We start from the raw sequence: 27,678 nt of genomic DNA on the forward strand, positions 1-27,678 counted from the left end.
GCTTACTACTGCCCCCTAAAGAAGACAAGTAGCCTGGCTAGCTTACTACTGCCCCCTAAAGAAGACAGTGGCCTGGCTAGCTTACTACTGCCCCCTAAAGAAGACAAGTAGCCTGGATAGCTTACTACTGCCCCCTAAAGAAGACAAGTAGCCTGGCTAGCTTACTACTGCCCCCTAAAGAAGACAAGTAGCCTGGCTAGCTTACTACTGTCCCTTAAAGAAGACAAGTAGCCTGGCTAGCTTACTACTGCCCCCTAAAGAAGACAGTAGCCTGGCTAGCTTACTACTGCCCCCTAAAGAAGACAGTAGCCTGGCTAGCTTACTACTGCCCCCTAAAGAAGACAAGTAGCCTGGATAGCTTACTACTGCCCCCTAAAGAAGACAAGTAGCCTGGCTAGCTTACTACTGCCCCCTAAAGAAGACAGTAGCCTGGCTAGCTTACTACTGCCCCCTAAAGAAGACAGGTTAGCTTACTACTGCCCCCTAAAGAAGACAAGTAGCCTGGCTAGCTTACTACTACCCCCTAAAGAAGACAAGTAGCCTGGATAGCTTACTACTGCCCCCTAAAGAAGACAAGTAGCCTGGCTAGCTTACTACTACCCCCTAAAGAAGACAGATTGACAGGCTAGCTTACTACTGCCCCCTAAAGAAGACAAGTAGCCTGGCTAGCTTACTACTGCCCACTAAAGAAGACAAGTAGCCTGGATAGCTTACTACTGCCCACTAAAGAAGACAGGTTAGCTTACTACTGCCCCCTAAAGAAGACAAGTAGCCTGGCTAGATTACTACTGCCCACTAAAGAAGACAAGTAGCCTGGATAGCTTACTACTGCCCACTAAAGAAGACAAGTAGCCTGGCTAGCTCACTACTGCCCCCTTGAGAAGACAAGTAGTCTGGCTAGCTTACTACTGCCCCCTTGATAAGACAAGTAGTCTGGCTAGCTTACTACTGTCCCCTTGAGTAGACAAGTAGTCTGGCTAGCTTACTACTGTCCCCTAGATAAGACAAGTAGCCTGGCTAGCTTACTACTGCCCCCTAAAGAAGACAAGTAGCCTGGCTAGCTTACTACTGCCCCCTTGAGAAGACAAGTAGCCTGGCTAGCTTACTATTGCCCCCTTGAGAAGACAAGTAGCATGGCTAGCTTACTACTGCCCCCTTGAGAAGACAAGTAGCCTGGCTAGCTTACTACTGCCCCCTAAAGAAGACAAGTAGCCTGGCTAGCTTACTACTGCACCCTAAAGAAGACAAGTAGCCTGGCTAGCTTACTACTGTCCCCTAAATAAGGCAAGTAGCCTGGCTAGCTTACTATTGCCCCCTTGAGAAGACAAGTAGTCTGGCTAGCTTACTACTGCCCCCTTGAGAAGACAAGTAGCCTGGCAAGCTTACTACTGCCCCCTTGAGAAGATTCAGACAAATTACTAGACTCACTCGATCCTCTCAATCCATATATGACGTGAGACAGAAGTACTGAAAGTAACTCATTCTAATAGCTTACCATTTTTCATCTTCTAGTATCAAAAAGGTAGTGAAGTTGCATTATACCACTACAATCCATGCAACACTAGCATTCAACTGTGTGGGAGGCAGTTCTCTGTCAGGCTAGGTGGGTGGATCAAACAGGAGTTGGGATTGATCCTAAGGAGCGTGTTTCACCTCTGTCCTCCATGAACTTGTATAGCTGCTGCAAGAAGTTCTCTCTCTCCTCAGGGAAGGGCTCCACTTCCTCCTGCACACAGGAACAGGAAATTACAACACACATGACATTGACTCTTATAATAATAATATTCATAATTTGGGGGGGGTGCTTATATTGTCCTGTTATATTGTTCTTGTGTGAAATGTTTTCTGCATATCCCAACTCCCCCTGAGACACCCGCAGGGAGTAGGGTCACAGCCAAGGTCACCATATCCCAACTCCCTCTGAGAGTGGGGTCACAGCCAGGGTCACCATATCCAAACTCCCTCTGAGAGTGGGGTCACAGCCAAGGTCACCATTTCCCAACTCCCCCTGAGACACCCGCAGGGAGTGGGGTCACAGCCAGGGTCACCATATCCCAACTCCCCCTGAGAGTGGGGTCACAACCAGGGTCACCATATCCCAACTCCCCCTGAGAGTGGGGTCACAGCCAGGGTCACCATATCCCAACTCCCCCTGAGACACCCGCAGGGAGTAGGGTCACAGCCAAGGTCACCATATCTCAGCTCCCCCTGAGACACCCGCAGGGAGTAGGGTCACAGCCAGGGTCACCATATCCCAACTCCCCCTGAGAGTGGGGTCACAGCCAGGGTCATCATATCCCAACTCCCCCTGAGACACCCGCAGGGAGTGGGGTCACAGCCAGGGTCATCATATCCAAACTCCCTCTGAGAGTGGGGTCACAGCCAGGGTCACCATATCCCAACTCCCCCTGAGAGTAGGGTCACAGCCAGGGTCACCATATCCCAACTCCCCCTGAGACACCCGCAGGGAGTAGGGTCACAGCCAAGGTCACCATATCCCAACTCCCCCTGAGACACCCGCAGGGAGTAGGGTCACAGCCAGGGTCACCATATCCCAACTCCCTCTGAGAGTAGGGTCACAGCCAAGGTCACCATATCCCAACTCCCCCTGAGACACCCGCAGGGAGTGGGGTCACAGCCAGGGTCACCATATCCCAACTCCCCCCGAGACACCCGCAGGGAGTAGGGTCACAGCCAGGGTCACCATATCCCAACTCCCTCTGAGAGTGGGGTCACAGCCAAGGTCACCATATCCCAACTCCCCCTGAGACACCCGCAGGGAGTAGGGTCACAGCCAGGGTCACCATATCCCAACTCCCTCTGAGAGTAGGGTCACAGCCAAGGTCACCATATCCCAACTCCCCCTGAGACACCCGCAGGGAGTAGGGTCACAGCCAGGGTCACCATATCCCAACTCCCTCTGAGAGTAGGGTCACAGCCAGGGTCACCATATCCCAACTCCCTCTGAGAGTAGGGTCACAGCCAGGGTCACCATATCGACATGGCCATGTCGTTAAATGTTAATGTCTTTAAGCAGCAGAGGTCAATACAAACTGATGAGTTTCGGCGACAACCTTCGTCAGCGTGAATTATTAGCCAGCAGGATAAAGACTAAATAATATGACCATGAATACCTCCTCTTCATCGCTGGCGTCTTCCTCCTGTTCTTCCTCATCATCTTCCTCACTGCTGGAACTCTCGTCCTTGACCTCTGTCCTCCAGGAGCTGGGCACTGCCGCCTGATGCACAAACTCCAGAGCCTCATCCAGCGCTGGCACACACACACGGAAACACACACACACACACCCACGGAAACACACACCGGACACACACACACACCGGACACACACCGGACACACACCGGACACACACACACACAAACGAAAACACACACCGGACACACACACAAACGGAAACACACACACACACAAACGGAAACACACACACACACACACACAAACGGAAACACACACCGGACACACACACACACCGGACACACACCGGACACACACCGGACACACACACACACAAACGGAAACACACACCGGACACACACACACACACAAATGAAAACACACACCGGACACACACACAAACAGAAACACACACACACACAAACGGAAACACACACACAAACGGAAACACACACCGGACACACACACACAAACGGAAACACACCAGTCACACACACACACCACATTGAGGGCTACTGACCTCCATAATACATAGGGTGCATTCAGAAAGTATTCAGACCCATTTCCTTTTTCCACATTTTGTTATGTTACAGCTCTATTCTAAAATGGATTCAATACCTTATTTACATAAATATTCAGACCCGTTGCTATGAGACTCGAAATTGTGGTCAGGTGCATCCTGTTTCCACAACTTGATTGGAGTCCACCTGTGGTAAATTCAATTGATTGGACATGATTTGGAAAGGCACACACCTGTCTATATGAAGGTCTCACAGTAGTCAGTGCATGTCAGAGCAAAAACCAAGCCATGAGGTCAAAGGAATTGTCCGTAGAGCTCCAAGACAGGATTGAGTCGAGGCACAGATCTGGGGAGGGTACCAATAAATGTCTTCAGTATTGAAGGTCCCCAAGAACACAGTGGCCTCCATCATTCTTAAATGGAAGAAGTTTGGAACCACCAAGACTCTTCCTAGAACTGTCCGCCCGGACAAACTGAGCAATCGGGGGAGAAGGGCTTTTGTCAGGGAGGTGACCAAGAACCCAATGGTCACTCTGACAGAGCTCCAGAGTTCCTCTGTGGAGATGGGAGAACTTTCCAGAAGGACAACCATCTCTGCAGCACTCCATCAATCAGGCCTTAATGGTAGTTGGCAGACGGAAGCCACTCCTCAGTAAAAGGCACATGACAGCCCGCTTGTAGTTTGCTAAAAAAAAGGTCCCTAAATGACTCTCAGATCATGAGAAACAAGATTATCTGGTCTGATGAAATGAAGATTGAACTCTTTGGCCTGAAGGCCAAGCATCACGCCTGGAGGAATCCAGGCACCACTGGCCAACACCATCCCTACAGTAAAGCATGGTGTTGGCAGCATCATGCTGTGGGGATGTTTTTCAGCAGCAGGGACTGGGAGACTAGTTAGGATCGAGAGAAAGATGAACGGAGCAAAGTACAGAGAGATCCTTGATGAAAACCTGCTCCAGAGCACTAAGGACCTCAGACTGGGGCGAAGGTTCACCTTCCAACAGGACAACGACCCTAAGCACATAGCCAGACAATACAGAAGTGGCTTCGGGACAAGTCTCTCAATGTCCTTGAGTGGCCCAGACGTGAACCCAATCTAACATCTCTGGAGACCTGAAAATAGTTGTACAGAGACGCTCCCCTTTCAACCTGACAGAGCTTGAGAGAATGTGCAGAGAAGAATGGGAGAAACTCCCAAATACAGGTGAGCCAAGCTTGTAGTGTCATACCCAAGAAGACTTGAGGCTGTAATCACTGCCAAAGGTGCTTCAACAAAGTACTGAGTAAATGATCTGAATACTTGTGTAAATGACAGTTATTTTTCTTCATACAATATTATACATTTGCAAAAAAAATCTAAAAACCTGTTTTTGCTTTGTCATTATAGGGAATTGTGTGTTGATTGATGAGGGAAATAAACTATTTAATCCATTTTAGAATAAGGCTGTAATGTAACAAAATGTGGAAAAGGTTGAGGGGTCTGAATACTTTCCGAATGCACCGTAAATCCCTCACAGAGTATTACCTCCATGATACATATGTCCCTCACAGAGTATTACCTCCATGATACATGTCCCTCACAGAGTATTACCTCCATGATACATATGTCCCTCACAGAGTATTACCTCCATGATACATATGTCCCTCACAGATGATTACCTCCATGATACATATGTCCCTCACAGAGTATTACCTCCATGATACATATGTCCCTCACAGAGTATTACCTCCATGATACATACATATGTCCCTCACAGAGTATTACCTCCATGATACATATGTCCCTCACAGAGTATTACCTCCATGATACATATGTCCCTCACAGAGTATTACCTCCATGATACATATGTCCCTCACAGAGTATTACCTCCATGATACATATGTCCCTCACAGAGTATTACCTCCATGATACATATGTCCCTCACAGAGTATTACCTCCATGATACATATGTCCCTCACAGAGTATTACCTCCATGATACATATGTCCCTCACAGATTATTACCTCCATGATACATATGTCCCTCACAGAGTATTACCTCCATGATACATATGTCCCTCACAGAGTATTACCTCCATGATACATATGTCCCTCACAGATTATTACCTCCATGATACATATGTCCCTCACAGAGTATTACCTCCATGATACATGTCCCTCACAGAGTATTACCTCCATGATACATATGTCCCTCACAGAGTATTACCTCCATGATACATATGTCCCTCACAGAGTATTACCTCCATGATACATATGTCCCTCACAGAGTATTACCTCCATGATACATATGTCCCTCACAGAGTATTACCTCCATGATACATATGTCCCTCACAGAGTATTACCTCCATGATACATATGTCCCTCACAGAGTATTACCTCAATGATACATACATATGTCCCTCACAGAGTATTACCTCCATGATACATACATATGTCCCTCACAGAGTATTACCTCCATGATACATATGTCCCTCACAGAGTATTACCTCCATGATACATATGTCCCTCACAGATTATTACCTCCATGATACATATGCACACAGAGAGACAGTGATATCTCACCTGGTTTGAGCCCTGCGTCAGCATTAGGAGGGGAGTCTGTGTCCATCACCCTCACGTCCTTCCTCAGCACCGTGTTACTGAAAGAAAGACACAATTGCAGTCAAAATCAACAACACAAACTAAAAGTGTCAATTGTAACCGTTTGCCCAGAGAACTAAGGACTCTGAACAGCTAGAGGGGGGATGGAGAGGGGGGTTGAGAATAAGGATAATGGGAACAAAAAGACATGTTTAATATGCAGATGAAGACTAGAGAGATGACTTAATAATGAACAGGTATGTTCTACTAGTATTGATCTGGTCTGTTCTACTAGTATTGATCTGGTCTGTTCTACTACTATTGATCTGGTCTGTTCTACTAGTATTGATCTGGTCTGTTCTACTAGTATTGATCTGGTCTGTTCTACTACTATTGATCTGGTCTGTTCTACTAGTATTGATCTGGTTTGTTCTACTAGTATTGATCTGGTCTGTTCTACTAGTATTGATCTGGTCTGTTCTACTAGTATTGATCTGGTCTGTTCTACTATCATTGATCTGGTCTGTTCTACTAGTATTGATCTGGTCTGTTCTACTACTATTGATCTGGTCTGTTCTACTAGTATTGATCTGGTCTGTTCTACTAGTATTGATCTGGTCTGTTCTACTAGTATTGATCTGGTCTGTTCTACTAGTATTGATCTGGTCTGTTCTACTACTATTGATCTGGTCTGTTCTACTAGTATTGATCTGGTCTGTTCTACTATCATTGATCTGGTCTGTTCTACTATCATTGATCTGGTCTGTTCTACTAGTATTGATCTGGTCTGTTCTACTAGTATTGATCTGGTCTGTTCTACTAGTATTGATCTGGTCTGTTCTACTAGTATTGATCTGGTCTGTTCTACTAGTATTGATCTGGTCTGTTCTACTAGTATTGATCTGGTCTGTTCTACTACTATTGATCTGGTCTGTTCTACTAGTATTGATCTGGCCTGTTCTACTACTATTGATCTGGTCTGTTCTACTAGTATTGATCTGGTCTGTTCTACTAGTATTGATCTGGTCTGTTCTACTACTATTGATCTGGTCTGTTCTACTAGTATTGATCTGGTCTGTTCTACTATCATTGATCTGGTCTGTTCTACTATCATTGATCTGGTCTGTTCTACTAGTATTGATCTGGTCTGTTCTACTAGTATTGATCTGGTCTGTTCTACTAGTATTGATCCGGTCTGTTCTACTAGTATTGATCCGGTCTGTTCTACTATCATTGATCTGGTCTGTTCTACTAGTATTGATCTGGTCTGTTCTACTATCATTGATCTGGTCTGTTCTACTATCATTGATCTGGTCTGTTCTACTAGCATTGATCTGGTCTGTTCTACTAGTATTGATCTGGTATGTTCTACTAGTATTGATCTGGTCTGTTCTACTAGTATTGATTTGGTCTGTTCTACTAGTATTGATCTGGTCTGTTCTACTATCATTGATCTGGTCTGTTCTACTAGTATTGATCCGGTCTGTTCTACTAGTATTGATCTGGTCTGTTCTACTAGTATTGATCCGGTCTGTTCTACTAGTATTGATCTGGTCTGTTCTACTATCATTGATCTGGTCTGTTCTACTAGTATTGATCCGGTCTGTTCTACTAGTATTGATCTGGTCTGTTCTACTAGTATTGATCCGGTCTGTTCTACTAGTATTGATCTGGTCTGTTCTACTAGTATTGATCCGGTCTGTTCTACTAGTATTGATCTGGTCTGTTCTACTATCATTGATCCGGTCTGTTCTACTAGTATTGATCTGGTCTGTTCTACTAGTATTGATCTGGTACTGGTCTGTTCTCCTAGTACTGATCTGGTCTGTTCTACTAGCATTGATCTGGTACTGGTCTGTTCTACTACTATTGATCTGGTCTGTTCTACTAGCATTGATCTGGTCTGTTCTACTATCATTGATCTGGTCTGTTCTACTATCATTGATCTGGTCTGTTCTACTAGTATTGATCTGGTCTGTTCTACTAGTATTGATCTGGTCTGTTCTACTATCATTGATCTGGTCTGTTCTACTAGTATTGATCTGGTCTGGTCTACTAGTATTGATCCGGTCTGTTCTACTAGTATTGATCTGGTACTGGTCTACTAGTATTGATCTGGTCTGTTCTACTAGTATTGATCTGGTCTGGTCTACTAGTATTGATCCGGTCTGTTCTACTAGTATTGATCCGGTCTGTTCTACTAGTATTGATCCGGTCTGTTCTACTAGTATTGATCCGGTCTGTTCTACTAGTATTGATCTGGTCTGTTCTACTAGTATTGATCTGGTCTGTTCTACTAGTATTGATCTGCTCTGTTCTACTATCATTGATCTGGTCTGTTCTACTAGTATTGATCTGGTCTGTTCTACTAGTATTGATCTGGTCTGTTCTACTATCATTGATCTGGTCTGTTCTACTAGTATTGATCTGGTCTGTTCTACTAGTATTGATCTGGTGTGTTCTACTAGTATTGATCTGGTCTGTTCTACTAGTATTGATCTGGTCTGTTCTACTAGTATTGATCTGGTCTGTTCTACTAGTATTGATCTGGTCTGTTCTACTAGTATTGATCTGGTCTGTTCTACTAGTATTGATCTGGTCTGTTCTACTATCATTGATCTGGTCTGTTCTACTAGTATTGATCTGGTCTGTTCTACTAGTATTGATCTGGTACTGGTCTGTTCTCCTAGTACTGATCTGGTCTGTTCTACTAGCATTGATCTGGTCTGTTCTACTAGTATTGATCTGGTCTGTTCTACTAGTATTGATATGGTACTGGTCTACTAGTATTGATCTGGTCTGTTCTACTAGTATTGATCTGGTCTGGTCTACTAGTATTGATCCGGTCTGTTCTACTAGTATTGATCCGGTCTGTTTTACTAGTATTGATCCGGTCTGTTCTACTAGTATTGATCTGGTCTGTTCTACTAGTATTGATCTGGTCTGTTCTACTAGTATTGATCTGGTCTGTTCTACTAGTATTGATCTGGTCTGTTCTACTAGTATTGATCTGGTCTGTTCTACTAGTATTGATCTGGTCTGTTCTACTAGTATTGATCTGGTCTGTTCTACTATCATTGATCTGGTCTGTTCTACTAGTATTGATCTGGTCTGTTCTACTAGTATTGATCTGGTACTGGTCTGTTCTCCTAGTACTGATCTGGTCTGTTCTACTAGCATTGATCTGGTCTGTTCTACTAGTATTGATCTGGTCTGTTCTACTAGTATTGATCTGGTACTGGTCTACTAGTATTGATCTGGTCTGTTCTACTAGTATTGATCTGGTCTGGTCTACTAGTATTGATCCGGTCTGTTCTACTAGTATTGATCCGGTCTGTTCTACTAGTATTGATCCGGTCTGTTCTACTAGTATTGATCCGGTCTGTTCTACTAGTATTGATCTGGTCTGTTCTACTAGTATTGATCTGGTCTGTTCTACTAGTATTGATCTGGTCTGTTCTACTAGTATTGATCTGGTCTGTTCTACTAGTATTGATCTGGTCTGTTCTACTAGTATTGATCTGGTCTGTTCTACTAGTATTGATCTGGTCTGTTCTACTAGTATTGATCTGGTCTGTTCTACTAGTATTGATCTGGTCTGTTCTACTATCATTGATCTGGTCTGTTCTACTAGTATTGATCTGGTCTGTTCTACTAGTATTGATCTGGTACTGGTCTGTTCTCCTAGTACTGATCTGGTCTGTTCTACTAGCATTGATCTGGTCTGTTCTACTAGTATTGATCTGGTCTGTTCTACTAGTATTGATATGGTACTGGTCTACTAGTATTGATCTGGTCTGTTCTACTAGTATTGATCTGGTCTGGTCTACTAGTATTGATCCGGTCTGTTCTACTAGTATTGATCCGGTCTGTTTTACTAGTATTGATCCGGTCTGTTCTACTAGTATTGATCCGGTCTGTTCTACTATCATTGATTTTGTCTGTTCTACTAGTATTGATCTGGTCTGTTCTACTAGTATTGATCTGGTACTGGTCTGTTCTATTATCATTGATCTGGTCTGTTCTACTATCATTGATCTGGTCTGTTCTACTACTATTGATCTGGTCTGTTCTACTACTATTGATCTGGTCTGTTCTACTAGTATTGATCTGGTCTGTTCTACTAGTATTGATCTGGTATGTTCTACTAGTATTGATCTGGTCTGTTCTACTATCATTGATCTGGTCTGTTCTACTATCATTGATCTGGTCTGTTCTACTAGTATTGATCTGGTCTGTTCTACTAGTATTGATCTGGTCTGTTCTACATTGATCTGGTCTGTTCTACTAGTATTGATCTGGTCTGTTCTACTAGTATTGATCTGGTACTGGTCTGTTCTCCTAGTACTGATCTGGTCTGTTCTACTAGCATTGATCTGGTACTGGTCTGTTCTACTACTATTGATCTGGTCTGTTCTACTAGCATTGATCTGGTCTGTTCTACTACTATTGATCTGGGCTGTTCTACTATCATTGATCTGGTCTGTTCTACTAGTATTGATCTGGTCTGTTCTACTATCATTGATCCGGTCTGTTCTACTAGTATTGATCTGGTCTGTTCTACTAGTATTGATCTGGTACTGGTCTGTTCTCCTAGTACTGATCTGGTCTGTTCTACTAGTATTGATCTGGTCTGTTCTACTAGTATTGATCTGGTACTGGTCTACTAGTATTGATCTGGTCTGTTCTACTAGTATTGATCTGGTCTGGTCTACTAGTATTGATCCGGTCTGTTCTACTAGTATTGATCCGGTCTGTTCTACTAGTATTGATCCGGTCTGTTCTACTAGTATTGATCTGGTCTGTTCTACTAGTATTGATCTGGTCTGTTCTACTAGTATTGATCTGGTCTGTTCTACTAGTATTGATCTGGTCTGTTCTACTAGTATTGATCTGGTCTGTTCTACTAGTATTGATCTGGTCTGTTCTACTAGTATTGATCTGGTCTGTTCTACTAGTATTGATCTGGTCTGTTCTACTAGTATTGATCTGGTCTGTTCTACTAGTATTGATCTGGTCTGTTCTACTAGTATTGATCTGGTCTGTTCTACTAGTATTGATCTGGTCTGTTCTACTAGTATTGATCTGGTACTGGTCTGTTCTCCTAGTATTGATCTGGTCTGTTCTACTAGTATTGATCTGGTCTGTTCTACTAGTATTGATCTGGTCTGTTCTACTAGTATTGATCTGGTCTGTTCTACTAGTATTGATCTGGTCTGTTCTACTAGTATTGATCTGGTCTGTTCTACTAGTATTGATCTGGTCTGTTCTACTAGTATTGATCTGGTCTGTTCTACTAGTATTGATCTGGTCTGTTCTACTAGTATTGATCTGGTCTGTTCTACTATCATTGATTTGGTCTGTTCTACTAGTATTGATCTGGTCTGTTCTACTAGTATTGATCTGGTACTGGTCTGTTCTATTATCATTGATCTGGTCTGTTCTACTATCATTGATCTGGTCTGTTCTACTACTATTGATCTGGTCTGTTCTACTACTATTGATCTGGTCTGTTCTACTAGTATTGATCTGGTCTGTTCTACTAGTATTGATCTGGGTTCTATGTTCTACTAGTATTGATCTGGTCTGTTCTACTATCATTGATCTGGTCTGTTCTACATTGATCTGGTCTGTATCTGGTCTGTTCTACTAGTATTGATCTGGTCTGTTCTACTAGTATTGATCTGGTCTGGTCTCTGTTCTACTAGTATTGATCCGGTCTGTTTTACTAGTATTGATCCGGTCTGTTCTACTAGTATTGATCCGGTCTGTTCTACTATCATTGATTTTGTCTGTTCTACTAGTATTGATCTGGTCTGTTCTACTAGTATTGATCTGGTACTGGTCTGTTCTATTATCATTGATCTGGTCTGTTCTACTATCATTGATCTGGTCTGTTCTACTACTATTGATCTGGTCTGTTCTACTACTCTGGTCTGTTCTACTAGTATTGATCTGGTCTGTTCTACTAGTATTGATCTGGTCTGTTCTACTAGTATTGATCTGGTCTGTTCTACTATATTGATCTGGTCTGTTCTACTATCATTGATCTGGTCTGTTCTACTATCATTGATCTGGTCTGTTCTACTAGTATTGATCTGGTCTGTTCTACTAGTATTGATTTGGTCTGTTCTACTAGTATTGATCTGGTCTGTTCTACTATCATTGATCTGGTCTGTTCTACTAGTATTGATCCGGTCTGTTCTACTAGTATTGATCTGGTCTGTTCTACTAGTATTGATCTGGTCTGTTCTACTATCATTGATCTGGTCTGTTCTACTAGTATTGATCTGGTCTGTTCTACTAGTATTGATCTGGTACTGGTCTGTTCTCCTAGTACTGATCTGGTCTGTTCTACTAGCATTGATCTGGTACTGGTCTGTTCTACTACTATTGATCTGGTCTGTTCTACTAGCATTGATCTGGTCTGTTCTACTACTATTGATCTGGGCTGTTCTACTATCATTGATCTGGTCTGTTCTACTAGTATTGATCTGGTCTGGTCTACTAGTATTGATCCGGTCTGTTCTACTAGTATTGATCTGGTACTGGTCTACTAGTATTGATCTGGTCTGTTCTACTAGTATTGATCTGGTCTGGTCTACTAGTATTGATCCGGTCTGTTCTACTAGTATTGATCCGGTCTGTTCTACTAGTATTGATCCGGTCTGTTCTACTAGTATTGATCCGGTCTGTTCTAATAGTATTGATCCGGTCTGTTCTACTAGTATTGATCTGGTCTGTTCTACTAGTATTGATCTGCTCTGTTCTACTATCATTGATCTGGTCTGTTCTACTATCATTGATCTGGTCTGTTCTACTAGTATTGATCTGGTCTGTTCTACTAGTATTGATCTGGTCTGTTCTACTAGTATTGATCTGGTCTGTTCTACTAGTATTGATCTGGTCTGTTCTACTAGTATTGATCTGGTCTGTTCTACTATCATTGATCTGGTCTGTTCTACTAGTATTGATCTGGTCTGTTCTACTAGTATTGATCTGGTACTGGTCTACTAGTATTGATCTGGTCTGTTCTACTAGTATTGATCTGGTCTGGTCTACTAGTATTGATCCGGTCTGTTCTACTAGTATTGATCCGGTCTGTTCTACTAGTATTGATCTGGTCTGTTCTACTAGTATTGATCTGGTCTGTTCTACTAGTATTGATCTGGTCTGTTCTACTAGTATTGATCTGGTCTGTTCTACTAGTATTGATCTGGTCTGTTCTACTAGTATTGATCTGGTCTGTTCTACTAGTATTGATCTGGTCTGTTCTACTAGTATTGATCTGGTCTGTTCTACTAGTATTGATCTGGTCTGTTCTACTAGTATTGATCTGTTCTACTAGTATTGATCTGGTCTGTTCTCCTAGTACTGATCTGGTCTGTTCTACTAGCATTGATCTGGTCTGTTCTACTAGTATTGATCTGGTCTGTTCTACTAGTATTGATCTGGTACTGGTCTACTAGTATTGATCTGGTCTGTTCTACTAGTATTGATCTGGACTGTTCTACTAGTATTGATCCGGTCTGTTCTACTAGTATTGATCCGGTCTGTTCTACTATCATTGATCTGGTCTGTTCTACTAGTATTGATCTGGTCTGTTCTACTATCATTGATCTGGTCTGTTCTACTATCATTGATCTGGTCTGTTCTACTAGCATTGATCTGGTCTGTTCTACTAGTATTGATCTGGTATGTTCTACTAGTATTGATCTGGTCTGTTCTACTAGTATTGATTTGGTCTGTTCTACTAGTATTGATCTGGTCTGTTCTACTATCATTGATCTGGTCTGTTCTACTAGTATTGATCCGGTCTGTTCTACTAGTATTGATCTGGTCTGTTCTACTAGTATTGATCTGGTCTGTTCTACTATCATTGATCTGGTCTGTTCTACTAGTATTGATCTGGTCTGTTCTACTAGTATTGATCTGGTACTGGTCTGTTCTCCTAGTACTGATCTGGTCTGTTCTACTAGCATTGATCTGGTACTGGTCTGTTCTACTACTATTGATCTGGTCTGTTCTACTAGCATTGATCTGGTCTGTTCTACTACTATTGATCTGGGCTGTTCTACTATCATTGATCTGGTCTGTTCTACTAGTATTGATCTGGTCTGGTCTACTAGTATTGATCCGGTCTGTTCTACTAGTATTGATCTGGTACTGGTCTACTAGTATTGATCTGGTCTGTTCTACTAGTATTGATCTGGTCTGGTCTACTAGTATTGATCCGGTCTGTTCTACTAGTATTGATCCGGTCTGTTCTACTAGTATTGATCCGGTCTGTTCTACTAGTATTGATCCGGTCTGTTCTACTAGTATTGATCCGGTCTGTTCTACTAGTATTGATCTGGTCTGTTCTACTAGTATTGATCTGCTCTGTTCTACTATCATTGATCTGGTCTGTTCTACTATCATTGATCTGGTCTGTTCTACTAGTATTGATCTGGTCTGTTCTACTAGTATTGATCTGGTCTGTTCTACTAGTATTGATCTGGTCTGTTCTACTAGTATTGATCTGGTCTGTTCTACTATCATTGATCTGGTCTGTTCTACTAGTATTGATCTGGTCTGTTCTACTAGTATTGATCTGGTACTGGTCTACTAGTATTGATCTGGTCTGTTCTACTAGTATTGATCTGGTCTGGTCTACTAGTATTGATCCGGTCTGTTCTACTAGTATTGATCCGGTCTGTTTTACTAGTATTGATCCGGTCTGTTCTACTAGTATTGATCTGGTCTGTTCTACTAGTATTGATCTGGTCTGTTCTACTAGTATTGATCTGGTCTGTTCTACTAGTATTGATCTGGTCTGTTCTACTAGTATTGATCTGGTCTGTTCTACTAGTATTGATCTGGTCTGTTCTACTAGTATTGATCTGGTCTGTTCTACTAGTATTGATCTGGTACTGGTCTGTTCTCCTAGTACTGATCTGGTCTGTTCTACTAGCATTGATCTGGTCTGTTCTACTAGTATTGATCTGGTCTGTTCTACTAGTATTGATCTGGTACTGGTCTACTAGTATTGATCTGGTCTGTTCTACTAGTATTGATCTGGTCTGGTCTACTAGTATTGATCCGGTCTGTTCTACTAGTATTGATCCGGTCTGTTCTACTAGTATTGATCCGGTCTGTTCTACTAGTATTGATCCGGTCTGTTCTACTAGTATTGATCTGGTCTGTTCTACTAGTATTGATCTGGTCTGTTCTACTAGTATTGATCTGGTCTGTTCTACTAGTATTGATCCGGTCTGTTCTACTAGTATTGATCCGGTCTGTTCTACTATCATTGATTTTGTCTGTTCTACTAGTATTGATCTGGTCTGTTCTACTAGTATTGATCTGGTACTGGTCTGTTCTATTATCATTGATCTGGTCTGTTCTACTATCATTGATCTGGTCTGTTCTACTACTATTGATCTGGTCTGTTCTACTACTATTGATCTGGTCTGTTCTACTAGTATTGATCTGGTATGTTCTACTAGTATTGATCTGGTCTGTTCTACTATCATTGATCTGGTCTGTTCTACTATCATTGATCTGGTCTGTTCTACTAGCATTGATCTGGTCTGTTCTACTAGTATTGATCTGGTCTGTTCTACTAGTATTGATCTGGTCTGTTCTACTAGTATTGATTTGGTCTGTTCTACTAGTATTGATCTGGTCTGTTCTACTATCATTGATCTGGTCTGTTCTACTAGTATTAATCCGGTCTGTTCTACTAGTATTGATCTGGTCTGTTCTACTAGTATTGATCTGGTCTGTTCTACTATCATTGATCTGGTCTGTTCTACTAGTATTGATCTGGTACTGGTCTGTTCTACTAGCATTGATCTGGTACTGGTCTGTTCTACTAGCATTGATCTGGTCTGTTCTACTACTATTGATCTGGGCTGTTCTACTATCATTGATCTGGTCTGTTCTACTAGTATTGATCTGGTCTGGTCTACTAGTATTGATCCGGTCTGTTCTACTAGTATTGATCTGGTACTGGTCTACTAGTATTGATCTGGTCTGTTCTACTAGTATTGATCTGGTCTGGTCTACTAGTATTGATCCGGTCTGTTCTACTAGTATTGATCCGGTCTGTTCTACTAGTATTGATCCGGTCTGTTCTACTAGTATTGATCCGGTCTGTTCTACTAGTATTGATCTGGTCTGTTCTACTAGTATTGATCTGGTCTGTTCTACTAGTATTGATCTGCTCTGTTCTACTATCATTGATCTGGTCTGTTCTACTATCATTGATCTGGTCTGTTCTACTAGTATTGATCTGGTCTGTTCTACTAGTATTGATCTGGTCTGTTCTACTAGTATTGATCTGGTCTGTTCTACTAGTATTGATCTGGTCTGTTCTACTAGTATTGATCTGGTCTGTTCTACTATCATTGATCTGGTCTGTTCTACTAGTATTGATCTGGTCTGTTCTACTAGTATTGATCTGGTCTGTTCTACTAGTATTGATCTGGTGTGTTCTACTAGTATTGATCTGGTGTGTTCTACTAGTATTGATCTGGTCTGTTCTACTAGTATTGATCTGGTCTGTTCTACTAGTATTGATCTGGTCTGTTCTACTAGTATTGATCTGGTCTGTTCTACTATCATTGATCTGGTCTGTTCTACTAGTATTGATCTGGTCTGTTCTACTAGTATTGATCTGGTACTGGTCTGTTCTCCTAGTACTGATCTGGTCTGTTCTACTAGCATTGATCTGGTCTGTTCTACTAGTATTGATCTGGTCTGTTCTACTAGTATTGATCTGGTACTGGTCTACTAGTATTGATCTGGTCTGTTCTACTAGTATTGATCTGGTCTGGTCTACTAGTATTGATCCGGTCTGTTCTACTAGTATTGATCCGGTCTGTTCTACTAGTATTGATCTGGTCTGTTCTACTAGTATTGATCTGGTCTGTTCTACTAGTATTGATCTGGTCTGTTCTACTATCATTGATCTGGTCTGTTCTACTAGTATTGATCTGGTCTGTTTTACTATCATTGATCTGGTCTGTTCTACTAGTATTGATCTGGTCTGTTCTACTAGTATTGATCTGGTCTGTTCTACTAGTATTGATCTGGTCTGTTCTACTAGTATTGATCTGGTCTGTTCTACTAGTATTGATCTGGTCTGTTCTACTATCATTGATCTGGTCTGTTCTACTAGTATTGATCTGGTCTGTTCTACTAGTATTGATCTGGTACTGGTCTGTTCTCCTAGTACTGATCTGGTCTGTTCTACTAGCATTGATCTGGTCTGTTCTACTATCATTGATCTGGTCTGTTCTACTAGTATTGATCTGGTCTGTTCTACTAGTATTGATCTGCTCTGTTCTACTATCATTGATCTGGTCTGTTCTACTAGTATTGATCTGGTACTGGTCTGTTCTCCTAGTACTGATCTGGTCTGTTCTACTAGTATTGATCTGGTCTGTTCTACTAGTATTGATCTGGTACTGGTCTGTTCTCCTAGTATTGATCTGGTCTGTTCTACTAGTATTGATCTGGTACTGGTCTACTAGTATTGATCTGGTCTGTTCTACTAGTATTGATCTGGTCTGGTCTACTAGTATTGATCCGGTCTGTTCTACTAGTATTGATCCGGTCTGTTCTACTAGTATTGATCCGGTCTGTTCTACTAGTATTGATCCGGTCTGTTCTACTAGTATTGATCCGGTCTGTTCTACTAGTATTGATCTGGTCTGTTCTACTAGTATTGATCTGCTCTGTTCTACTATCATTGATCTGGTCTGTTCTACTAGTATTGATCTGGTCTGTTCTACTAGTATTGATCTGGTCTGTTCTACTATCATTGATCTGGTCTGTTCTACTAGTATTGATCTGGTCTGTTCTACTAGTATTGATCTGGTCTGTTCTACTAGTATTGATCTGGTCTGTTCTATCCGGTCTGTTCTACTAGTATTGATCTGGTCTGTTCTACTAGTATTGATCTGGTCTGTTCTACTAGTATTGATCTGGTCTGTTCTACTAGTATTGATCTGGTCTGTTCTACTAGTATTGATCTGGTCTGTTCTACTATCATTGATCTGGTCTGTTCTACTAGTATTGATCTGGAACTGGTCTGTTCTCCTAGTACTGATCTGGTCTGTTCTACTAGTATTGATCTGGTCTGATCTACTAGTATTGATCTGGTCTGATCTACTAGTATTGATCTGGTCTGTTCTACTATCATTGATCTGGTCTGTTCTACTAGTATTGATCTGGTCTGTTCTACTAGTATTGATCTGGTCTGTTCTACTAGTATTGATCTGGTCTGTTCTACTAGTATTGATCTGGTCTGTTCTACTAGTATTGATCTGGTCTGTTCTACTAGTATTGATCTGGTCTGTTCTACTATCATTGATCTGGTCTGTTCTACTAGTATTGATCTGGTCTGTTCTACTAGTATTGATGTGGTCTGTTCTACTATCATTGATCTGGCCTGTTCTACTATCATTGATCTGGTCTGTTCTACTAGTATTGATCTGGTCTGTTCTACTATCATTGATCTGGTCTGTTATACTAGTATTGATCTGGTCTGTTATACTATCATTGATCTGGTCTGTTCTACTAGTATTGATCTGGTCTGTTCTACTATCATTGATCTGGTCTGTTCTACTATCATTGATCTGGTCTGTTCTACTAGTATTGATCTGGTCTGTTCTACTAGTATTGATCTGGTCTGTTCTACTATCATTGATCTGGTCTGGTCTACTAGTATTGATCTGGTCTGTTCTACTAGTATTGATCTGGTCTGTTCTACTATCATTGATCTGGTCTGTTCTACTATCATTGATCTGGTCTGTTCTACTATCATTGATCTGGTCTGTTCTACTATCATTGATCTGGTACTGGTCTGTTCTACTAGTATTGATCAGGTCTGTTCTACTAGTATTGATCTGGTCTGTTCTACTGTCATTGATCTGGTCTGTTCTACTATCATTGATCTGGTCTGTTCTACTATCATTGATCTGGTCTGTTCTACTATCATTGATCTGGTACTGGTCTGTTCTACTAGTATTGATCAGGTCTGTTCTACTAGTATTGATCAGGTCTGTTCTACTAGTATTGATCTTGTCTGTTCTACTAGTATTGATCTGGTCTGTTCTACTATCATTGATCTGGTCTACTACTATTGATCTGGTCTGTTCTACTAGTATTGATCTGGTCTGTTCTACTAGTATTGATCTGGTCTGTTCTACTATCATTGATCTGGTCTGTTCTACTAGTATTGATCTGGTCTGTTCTACTATCATTGATCTGGTCTGTTCTACTAGTATTGATCTGGTCTGTTCTACTAGTATTGATCTGGTCTGTTCTACTATCATTGATCTGGTCTGTTCTACTAGTATTGATCTGGTCTGTTCTACTAGTATTGATCTGGTCTGTTCTACTATCATTGATCTGGTCTGGTCTACTAGTATTGATCTAGTCTGTGCTACTATCATTGATCTGGTATGTTCTACTAGTTTTGATCTGGTCTGTTCTACTAGTATTGATCTGGTCTGTTCTACTAGTATTGATCTGGTCTGTTCTACTAGTATTGATCTGGTCTGTTCTACTATCATTGATCTGGTCTGTTCTACTAGTATTGATCCGGTCTGTTCTACTAGTATTGATCTGGTCTGTTCTACTATCATTGATCTGGTCTGTTCTACTAGTATTGATCTGGTCGGTTCTACTAGTATTGATCTGGTACTGGTTTGTTCTACTAGTATTGATCTGGTCTGTTCTACTATCATTGATCTGGTCTGTTCTACTAGTATTGATCTGGTCTGTTCTACTAGTATTGATCTGGTCTGTTCTACTAGTATTGATCTGGTCTGTTCTACTAGTATTGATCTGGTCTGTTCTACTAGTATTGATCTGGTCTGTTCTACTAGTATTGATCTGGTCTGTTCTACTATCATTGATCTGGTCTGTTCTACTAGTATTGATCCGGTCTGTTCTACTAGTATTGATCTGGTCTGTTCTACTATCATTGATCTGGTCTGTTCTACTAGTATTGATCTGGTCGGTTGTACTAGTATTGATCTGGTACTGGTTTGTTCTACTAGTATTGATCTGGTCTGTTCTACTATCATTGATCTGGTCTGTTCTACTAGTATTGATCTGGTCTGTTCTACTAGTATTGATCTGGTCTGTTCTACTAGTATTGATCTGGTCTGTTCTACTAGTATTGATCTGGTCTGTTCTACTAGTATTGATCTGGTCTGTTCTACTAGTATTGATCTGGTCTGTTCTACTATCATTGATCTGGTCTGTTCTACTAGTATTGATCCGGTCTGTTCTACTAGTATTGATCTGGTCTGTTCTACTAGTATTGATCTGTTCTGTTCTACTAGTATTGATCTGGTCTGTTCTACTAGTATTGATCTGGTCTGTTCTACTAGTATTGATCCGGTCTGTTCTACTATCATTGATCTGGTCTGTTCTACTAGTATTGATCCGGTCTGTTCTACTAGTATTGATCTGGTCTGTTCTACTATCATTGATCTGGTCTGTTCTACTAGTATTGATCTGGTCGGTTCTACTAGTATTGATCTGGTACTGGTTTGTTCTACTAGTATTGATCTGGTCTGTTCTACTATCATTGATCTGGTCTGTTCTACTAGTATTGATCTGGTCTGTTCTACTAGTATTGATCTGGTCTGTTCTACTAGTATTGATCTGGTCTGTTCTACTAGTATTGATCTGGTCTGTTCTACTAGTATTGATCTGGTCTACTACTATTGATCTGGTCTGTTCTACTAGTATTGATCTGGTCTGTTCTACTAGTATTGATCTGGTCTGTTCTACTAGTATTGATCTGGTCTGTTCTACTAGTATTGATCTGGTCTGTTCTACTATCATTGATCTGGTCTGTTCTACTATCATTGATCTGGTCTGTTCTACTATCATTGATCTGGTCTGTTCTACTATCATTGATCTGGTACTGGTCTGTTCTACTAGTATTGATCAGGTCTGTTCTACTAGTATTGATCAGGTCTGTTCTACTAGTATTGATCTTGTCTGTTCTACTAGTATTGATCTGGTCTGTTCTACTAGTATTGATCTGGTCTGTTCTACTATCATTGATATGGTCTACTACTATTGATCTGGTCTGTTCTACTAGTATTGATCTGGTCTGTTCTACTAGTATTGATCTGGTCTGTTCTACTATCATTGATCTGGTCTGTTCTACTAGTATTGATCTGGTCTGTTCTACTATCATTGATCTGGTCTGTTCTACTAGTATTGATCTGGTCTGTTCTACTAGTATTGATCTGGTCTGTTCTACTATCATTGATCTGGTCTGTTCTACTAGTATTGATCTGGTCTGTTCTACTAGTATTGATCTGGTCTGTTCTACTATCATTGATCTGGTCTGGTCTACTAGTATTGATCTAGTCTGTGCTACTATCATTGATCTGGTATGTTCTACTAGTTTTGATCTGGTCTGTTCTACTAGTATTGATCTGGTCTGTTCTACTAGTATTGATCTGGTCTGTTCTACTAGTATTGATCTGGTCTGTTCTACTATCATTGATCTGGTCTGTTCTACTAGTATTGATCTGGTCGGTTCTACTAGTATTGATCTGGTACTGGTTTGTTCTACTAGTATTGATCTGGTCTGTTCTACTATCATTGATCTGGTCTGTTCTACTAGTATTGATCTGGTCTGTTCTACTAGTATTGATCTGGTCTGTTCTACTACTATTGATCTGGTCTGTTCTACTAGTATTGATCTGGTCTGTTCTACTAGTATTGATCTGGTCTGTTCTACTAGTATTGATCTGGTCTGTTCTACTAGTATTGATCTGGTCTGTTCTACTACTATTGATCTGGTCTGTTCTACTAGTATTGATCTGGTCTGTTCTACTATCATTGATCTGGTCTGTTCTACTAGTATTGATCTGGTCTGTTCTACTAGTATTGATCTGGTCTGTTCTACTACTATTGATCTGGTCTGTTCTACTAGTATTGATCTGGTCTGTTCTACTAGTATTGATCTGGTCTGTTCTACTAGTATTGATCTGGTCTGTTCTACTAGTATTGATCTGGTCTGTTCTACTAGTATTGATCTGGTCTGTTCTACTACTATTGATCTGGTCTGTTCTACTAGTATTGATCTGGTCTGTTCTACTATCATTGATCTGGTCTGTTCTACTATCATTGATCTGGTCTGTTCTACTAGTATTGATCTGGTCTGTTCTACTAGTATTGATCTGGTCTGTTCTACTAGTATTGATCTGGTCTGTTCTACTAGTATTGATCTGGTCTGTTCTACTAGTATTGATCTGGTCTGTTCTACTAGTATTGATCTGGTCTGTTCTACTAGTATTGATCTGGTCTGTTCTACTACTATTGATCTGGTCTGTTCTACTAGTATTGATCTGGTCTGTTCTACTAGTATTGATCTGGTCTGTTCTACTACTATTGATCTGGTCTGTTCTACTAGTATTGATCTGGTCTGTTCTACTATCATTGATCTGGTCTGTTCTACTAGTATTGATCTGGTCTGTTCTACTAGTATTGATCTGGTCTGTTCTACTAGTATTGATCCGGTCTGTTCTACTAGTATTGATCCGGTCTGTTCTACTATCATTGATCTGGTCTGTTCTACTAGTATTGATCTGGTCTGTTCTACTAGTATTGATCATCTGGTCTGTTCTACTAGTATTGATCTGGTCTGTTCTACTAGTATTGATCAGGTCTGTTCTACTAGTATTGATCTGGTCTGTTCTACTAGTATTGATTTGGTCTGTTCTACTAGTATTGATCTGGTCTGTTCTACTAGTATTGATCTGGTCTGTTCTACTAGTATTGATCTGGTCTGTTCTACTAGTATTGATCTGGTCTGTTCTACTAGTATTGATCTGGTCTGTTCTACTAGTATTGATCTGGTCTGTTCTACTAGTATTGATCTGGTCTGTTCTACTAGTATTGATCTGGTCTGTTCTACTATCATTGATCTGGTCTGTTCTACTAGTATTGATCCGGTCTGTTCTACTAGTATTGATTTGGTCTGTTCTACTATCATTGATCTGGTCTGTTCTACTATCATTGATCTGGTCTGTTCTACTATCATTGATCTGGTCTGTTCTACTAGTATTGATCTGGTCTGTTCTACTAGTATTGATCTGGTACTGGTCTGTTCTCCTAGTATTGATCCGGTCTGTTCTACTTTCATTGATCTGGTCTGTTCTACTAGTATTGATCTGGTCTGTTCTACTAGTATTGATCTGGTCTGTTCTACTAGTATTGATCCGGTCTGTTCTACCAGTATTGATCTGGTCTGTTCTACTATCATTGATCCGGTCTGTTCTACTAGTATTGATCCGGTCTGTTCTACTATCATTGATCCGGTCTGTTCTACTAGTATTGATCTGGTCTGTTCTACTAGTATTGATCTGGTCTGTTCTACTATCATTGATCTGGTCTACTACTATAGATCTGGTCTGTTCTACTAGCATTGATCTGGTTTGTTCTACTATCATTGATCTGGTCTGTTCTACTATCATTGATCTGGTCTGTTCTACTAGTATTGATCTGGTCTGTTCTACTAGTATTGATCTGGTACTGGTCTGTTCTCCTAGTATTGATCCGGTCTGTTCTACTTTCATTGATCTGGTCTGTTCTACTAGTATTGATCTGGTCTGTTCTACTAGTATTGATCTGGTCTGTTCTACTAGTATTGATCCGGTCTGTTCTACTAGTATTGATCTGGTCTGTTCTACTATCATTGATCCGGTCTGTTCTACTAGTATTGATCCGGTCTGTTCTACTATCATTGATCCGGTCTGTTCTACTAGTATTGATCTGGTCTGTTCTACTAGTATTGATCTGGTCTGTTCTACTATCATTGATCTGGTCTACTACTATAGATCTGGTCTGTTCTACTAGCATTGATCTGGTTTGTTCTACTAGTATTGATCCGGTCTGTTCTACTATCATTGATCCGGTCTGTTCTACTAGTATTGATCTGGTCTGTTCTACTAGTATTGATCTGGGCTGTTCTACTAGTATTGATCTGGTACTGGTCTGTTCTACTAGTATTGATCTGGTCTGTTCTACTAGTATTGATCTGGGCTGTTCTACTAGTATTGATCTGGTACTGGTCTGTTCTACTAGTATTGGTCTGGTCTGTTCTACTAGTATTGCTCTGGTCTGTTCTACTAGTATTGATCCGGTCTGTTCTACTATCATTGATTTTGTCTGTTCTACTAGTATTGATCTGGTCTGTTCTACTAGTATTGATCTGGTACTGGTCTGTTCTACTAGTATTGATCTGGTCTGTTCTACTATCATTGATCTGGTCTGTTCTACTATCATTGATCTGGTCTGTTCTACTAGCATTGATCTGGTCTGTTCTACTAGTATTGATCTGGTATGTTCTACTAGTATTGATCTGGTCTGTTCTACTATTATTGATTTGGTCTGTTCTACTAGTATTGATCTGGTCTGTTCTACTATCATTGATCTGGTCTGTTCTACTAGTATTGATCCGGTCTGTTCTACTAGTATTGATCTGGTCTGTTCTACTAGTATTGATCCGGTCTGTTCTACTAGTATTGATCTGGTCTGTTCTACTATCATTGATCTGGTCTGTTCTACTAGTATTGATCTGGTCTGTTCTACTAGTATTGATCTGGTACTGGTCTGTTCTCCTAGTACTGATCTGGTCTGTTCTACTAGCATTGATCTGGTACTGGTCTGTTCTACTACTATTGATCTGGTCTGTTCTACTAGCATTGATCTGGTCTGTTCTACTATCATTGATCTGGTCTGTTCTACTATCATTGATCTGGTCTGTTCTACTAGTATTGATCTGGTCTGTTCTACTAGTATTGATCTGGTCTGTTCTACTATCATTGATCTGGTCTGTTCTACTAGTATTGATCTGGTCTGGTCTACTAGTATTGATCCGGTCTGTTCTACTAGTATTGATCTGGTCTACTAGTATTGATCTGGTCTACTAGTATTGATCTGGTCTGTTCTACTAGTATTGATCTGGTCTGGTTCTACTAGTATTGATCCGGTCTGTTCTACTAGTATTGATCCGGTCTGTTCTACTAGTATTGATCCGGTCTGTTCTACTAGTATTGATCTGGTCTGTTCTACTAGTATTGATCTGGTCTGTTCTACTAGTATTGATCTGCTCTGTTCTACTATCATTGATCTGGTCTGTTCTACTAGTATTGATCTGGTCTGTTCTACTAGTATTGATCTGGTCTGTTCTACTATCATTGATCTGGTCTGTTCTACTAGTATTGATCTGGTCTGTTCTACTAGTATTGATCTGGTCTGTTCTACTAGTATTGATCTGGTCTGTTCTACTAGTATTGATCTGGTCTGTTCTACTAGTATTGATCTGGTCTGTTCTACTAGTATTGATCTGGTCTGTTCTACTAGTATTGATCTGGTCTGTTCTACTAGTATTGATCTGGTCTGTTCTACTATCATTGATCTGGTCTGTTCTACTAGTATTGATCTGGTCTGTTCTACTAGTATTGATCTGGTACTGGTCTGTTCTCCTAGTACTGATCTGGTCTGTTCTACTAGCATTGATCTGGTCTGTTCTACTAGTATTGATCTGGTCTGTTCTACTAGTATTGATCTGGTACTGGTCTACTAGTATTGATCTGGTCTGTTCTACTAGTATTGATCTGGTCTGGTCTACTAGTATTGATCCGGTCTGTTCTACTAGTATTGATCCGGTCTGTTTTACTAGTATTGATCCGGTCTGTTCTACTAGTATTGATCCGGTCTGTTCTACTAGTATTGATCTGGTCTGTTCTACTAGTATTGATCTGGTCTGTTCTACTAGTATTGATCTGGTCTGTTCTACTAGTATTGATCTGGTCTGTTCTACTAGTATTGATCTGGTCTGTTCTACTATCATTGATCTGGTCTGTTCTACTAGTATTGATCTGGTCTGTTCTACTAGTATTGATCTGGTACTGGTCTGTTCTCCTAGTACTGATCTGGTCTGTTCTACTAGCATTGATCTGGTCTGTTCTACTAGTATTGATCTGGTCTGTTCTACTAGTATTGATCTGGTACTGGTCTACTAGTATTGATCTGGTCTGTTCTACTAGTATTGATCTGGTCTGGTCTACTAGTATTGATCCGGTCTGTTCTACTAGTATTGATCCGGTCTGTTCTACTAGTATTGATCCGGTCTGTTCTACTAGTATTGATCTGGTCTGTTCTACTAGTATTGATCTGGTCTGTTCTACTAGTATTGATCTGGTCTGTTCTACTAGTATTGATCCGGTCTGTTCTACTAGTATTGATCCGGTCTGTTCTACTATCATTGATTTTGTCTGTTCTACTAGTATTGATCTGGTCTGTTCTACTAGTATTGATCTGGTACTGGTCTGTTCTATTATCATTGATCTGGTCTGTTCTACTATCATTGATCTGGTCTGTTCTACTACTATTGATCTGGTCTGTTCTACTACTATTGATCTGGTCTGTTCTACTAGTATTGATCTGGTCTGTTCTACTAGTATTGATCCGGTCTGTTCTACTAGTATTGATCTGGTCTGTTCTACTAGTATTGATCAGGTCTGTTCTACTAGTATTGATCTGGTCTGTTCTACTAGTATTGATTTGGTCTGTTCTACTAGTATTGATCTGGTCTGTTCTACTAGTATTGATCTGGTCTGTTCTACTATCATTGATCTGGTCTGTTCTACTAGTATTGATCTGGTCTGTTCTACTAGTATTGATCTGGTCTGTTCTACTAGTATTGATCTGGTCTGTTCTACTAGTATTGATCTGGTCTGTTCTACTAGTATTGATCTGGTCTGTTCTACTATCATTGATCTGGTCTGTTCTACTAGTATTGATCCGGTCTGTTCTACTAGTATTGATTTGGTCTGTTCTACTATCATTGATCTGGTCTGTTCTACTATCATTGATCTGGTCTGTTCTACTAGTATTGATCTGGTCTGTTCTACTAGTATTGATCTGGTACTGGTCTGTTCTCCTAGTATTGATCCGGTCTGTTCTACTTTCATTGATCTGGTCTGTTCTACTAGTATTGATCTGGTCTGTTCTACTAGTATTGATCTGGTCTGTTCTACTAGTATTGATCCGGTCTGTTCTACCAGTATTGATCTGGTCTGTTCTACTATCATTGATCCGGTCTGTTCTACTAGTATTGATCCGGTCTGTTCTACTATCATTGATCCGGTCTGTTCTACTAGTATTGATCTGGTCTGTTCTACTAGTATTGATCTGGTCTGTTCTACTATCATTGATCTGGTCTACTACTATAGATCTGGTCTGTTCTACTAGCATTGATCTGGTTTGTTCTACTATCATTGATCTGGTCTGTTCTACTATCATTGATCTGGTCTGTTCTACTAGTATTGATCTGGTCTGTTCTACTAGT

At 40.7% G+C, this 27,678-nt stretch overlaps 1 protein-coding gene across 1 annotated transcript in view; it reads right to left on the reverse strand.

Moving 5' to 3' along the window:
* Window positions 1-27,678, reverse strand: part of LOC115124607 (AT-rich interactive domain-containing protein 4B-like) — a 292,870-nt gene that overhangs the window by 113,344 nt on the left and 151,848 nt on the right. The window contains 3 exon segments of the mRNA XM_065002341.1: window positions 1,654-1,726; window positions 3,135-3,271; window positions 6,279-6,355. Of these exon segments, the coding sequence (XP_064858413.1) occupies window positions 1,654-1,726; window positions 3,135-3,271; window positions 6,279-6,355 (287 nt within the window).

This window comes from Oncorhynchus nerka, linkage group LG16, assembly GCF_034236695.1.
Source record: "Oncorhynchus nerka isolate Pitt River linkage group LG16, Oner_Uvic_2.0, whole genome shotgun sequence".
NCBI lineage: Eukaryota > Metazoa > Chordata > Actinopteri > Salmoniformes > Salmonidae > Oncorhynchus > Oncorhynchus nerka.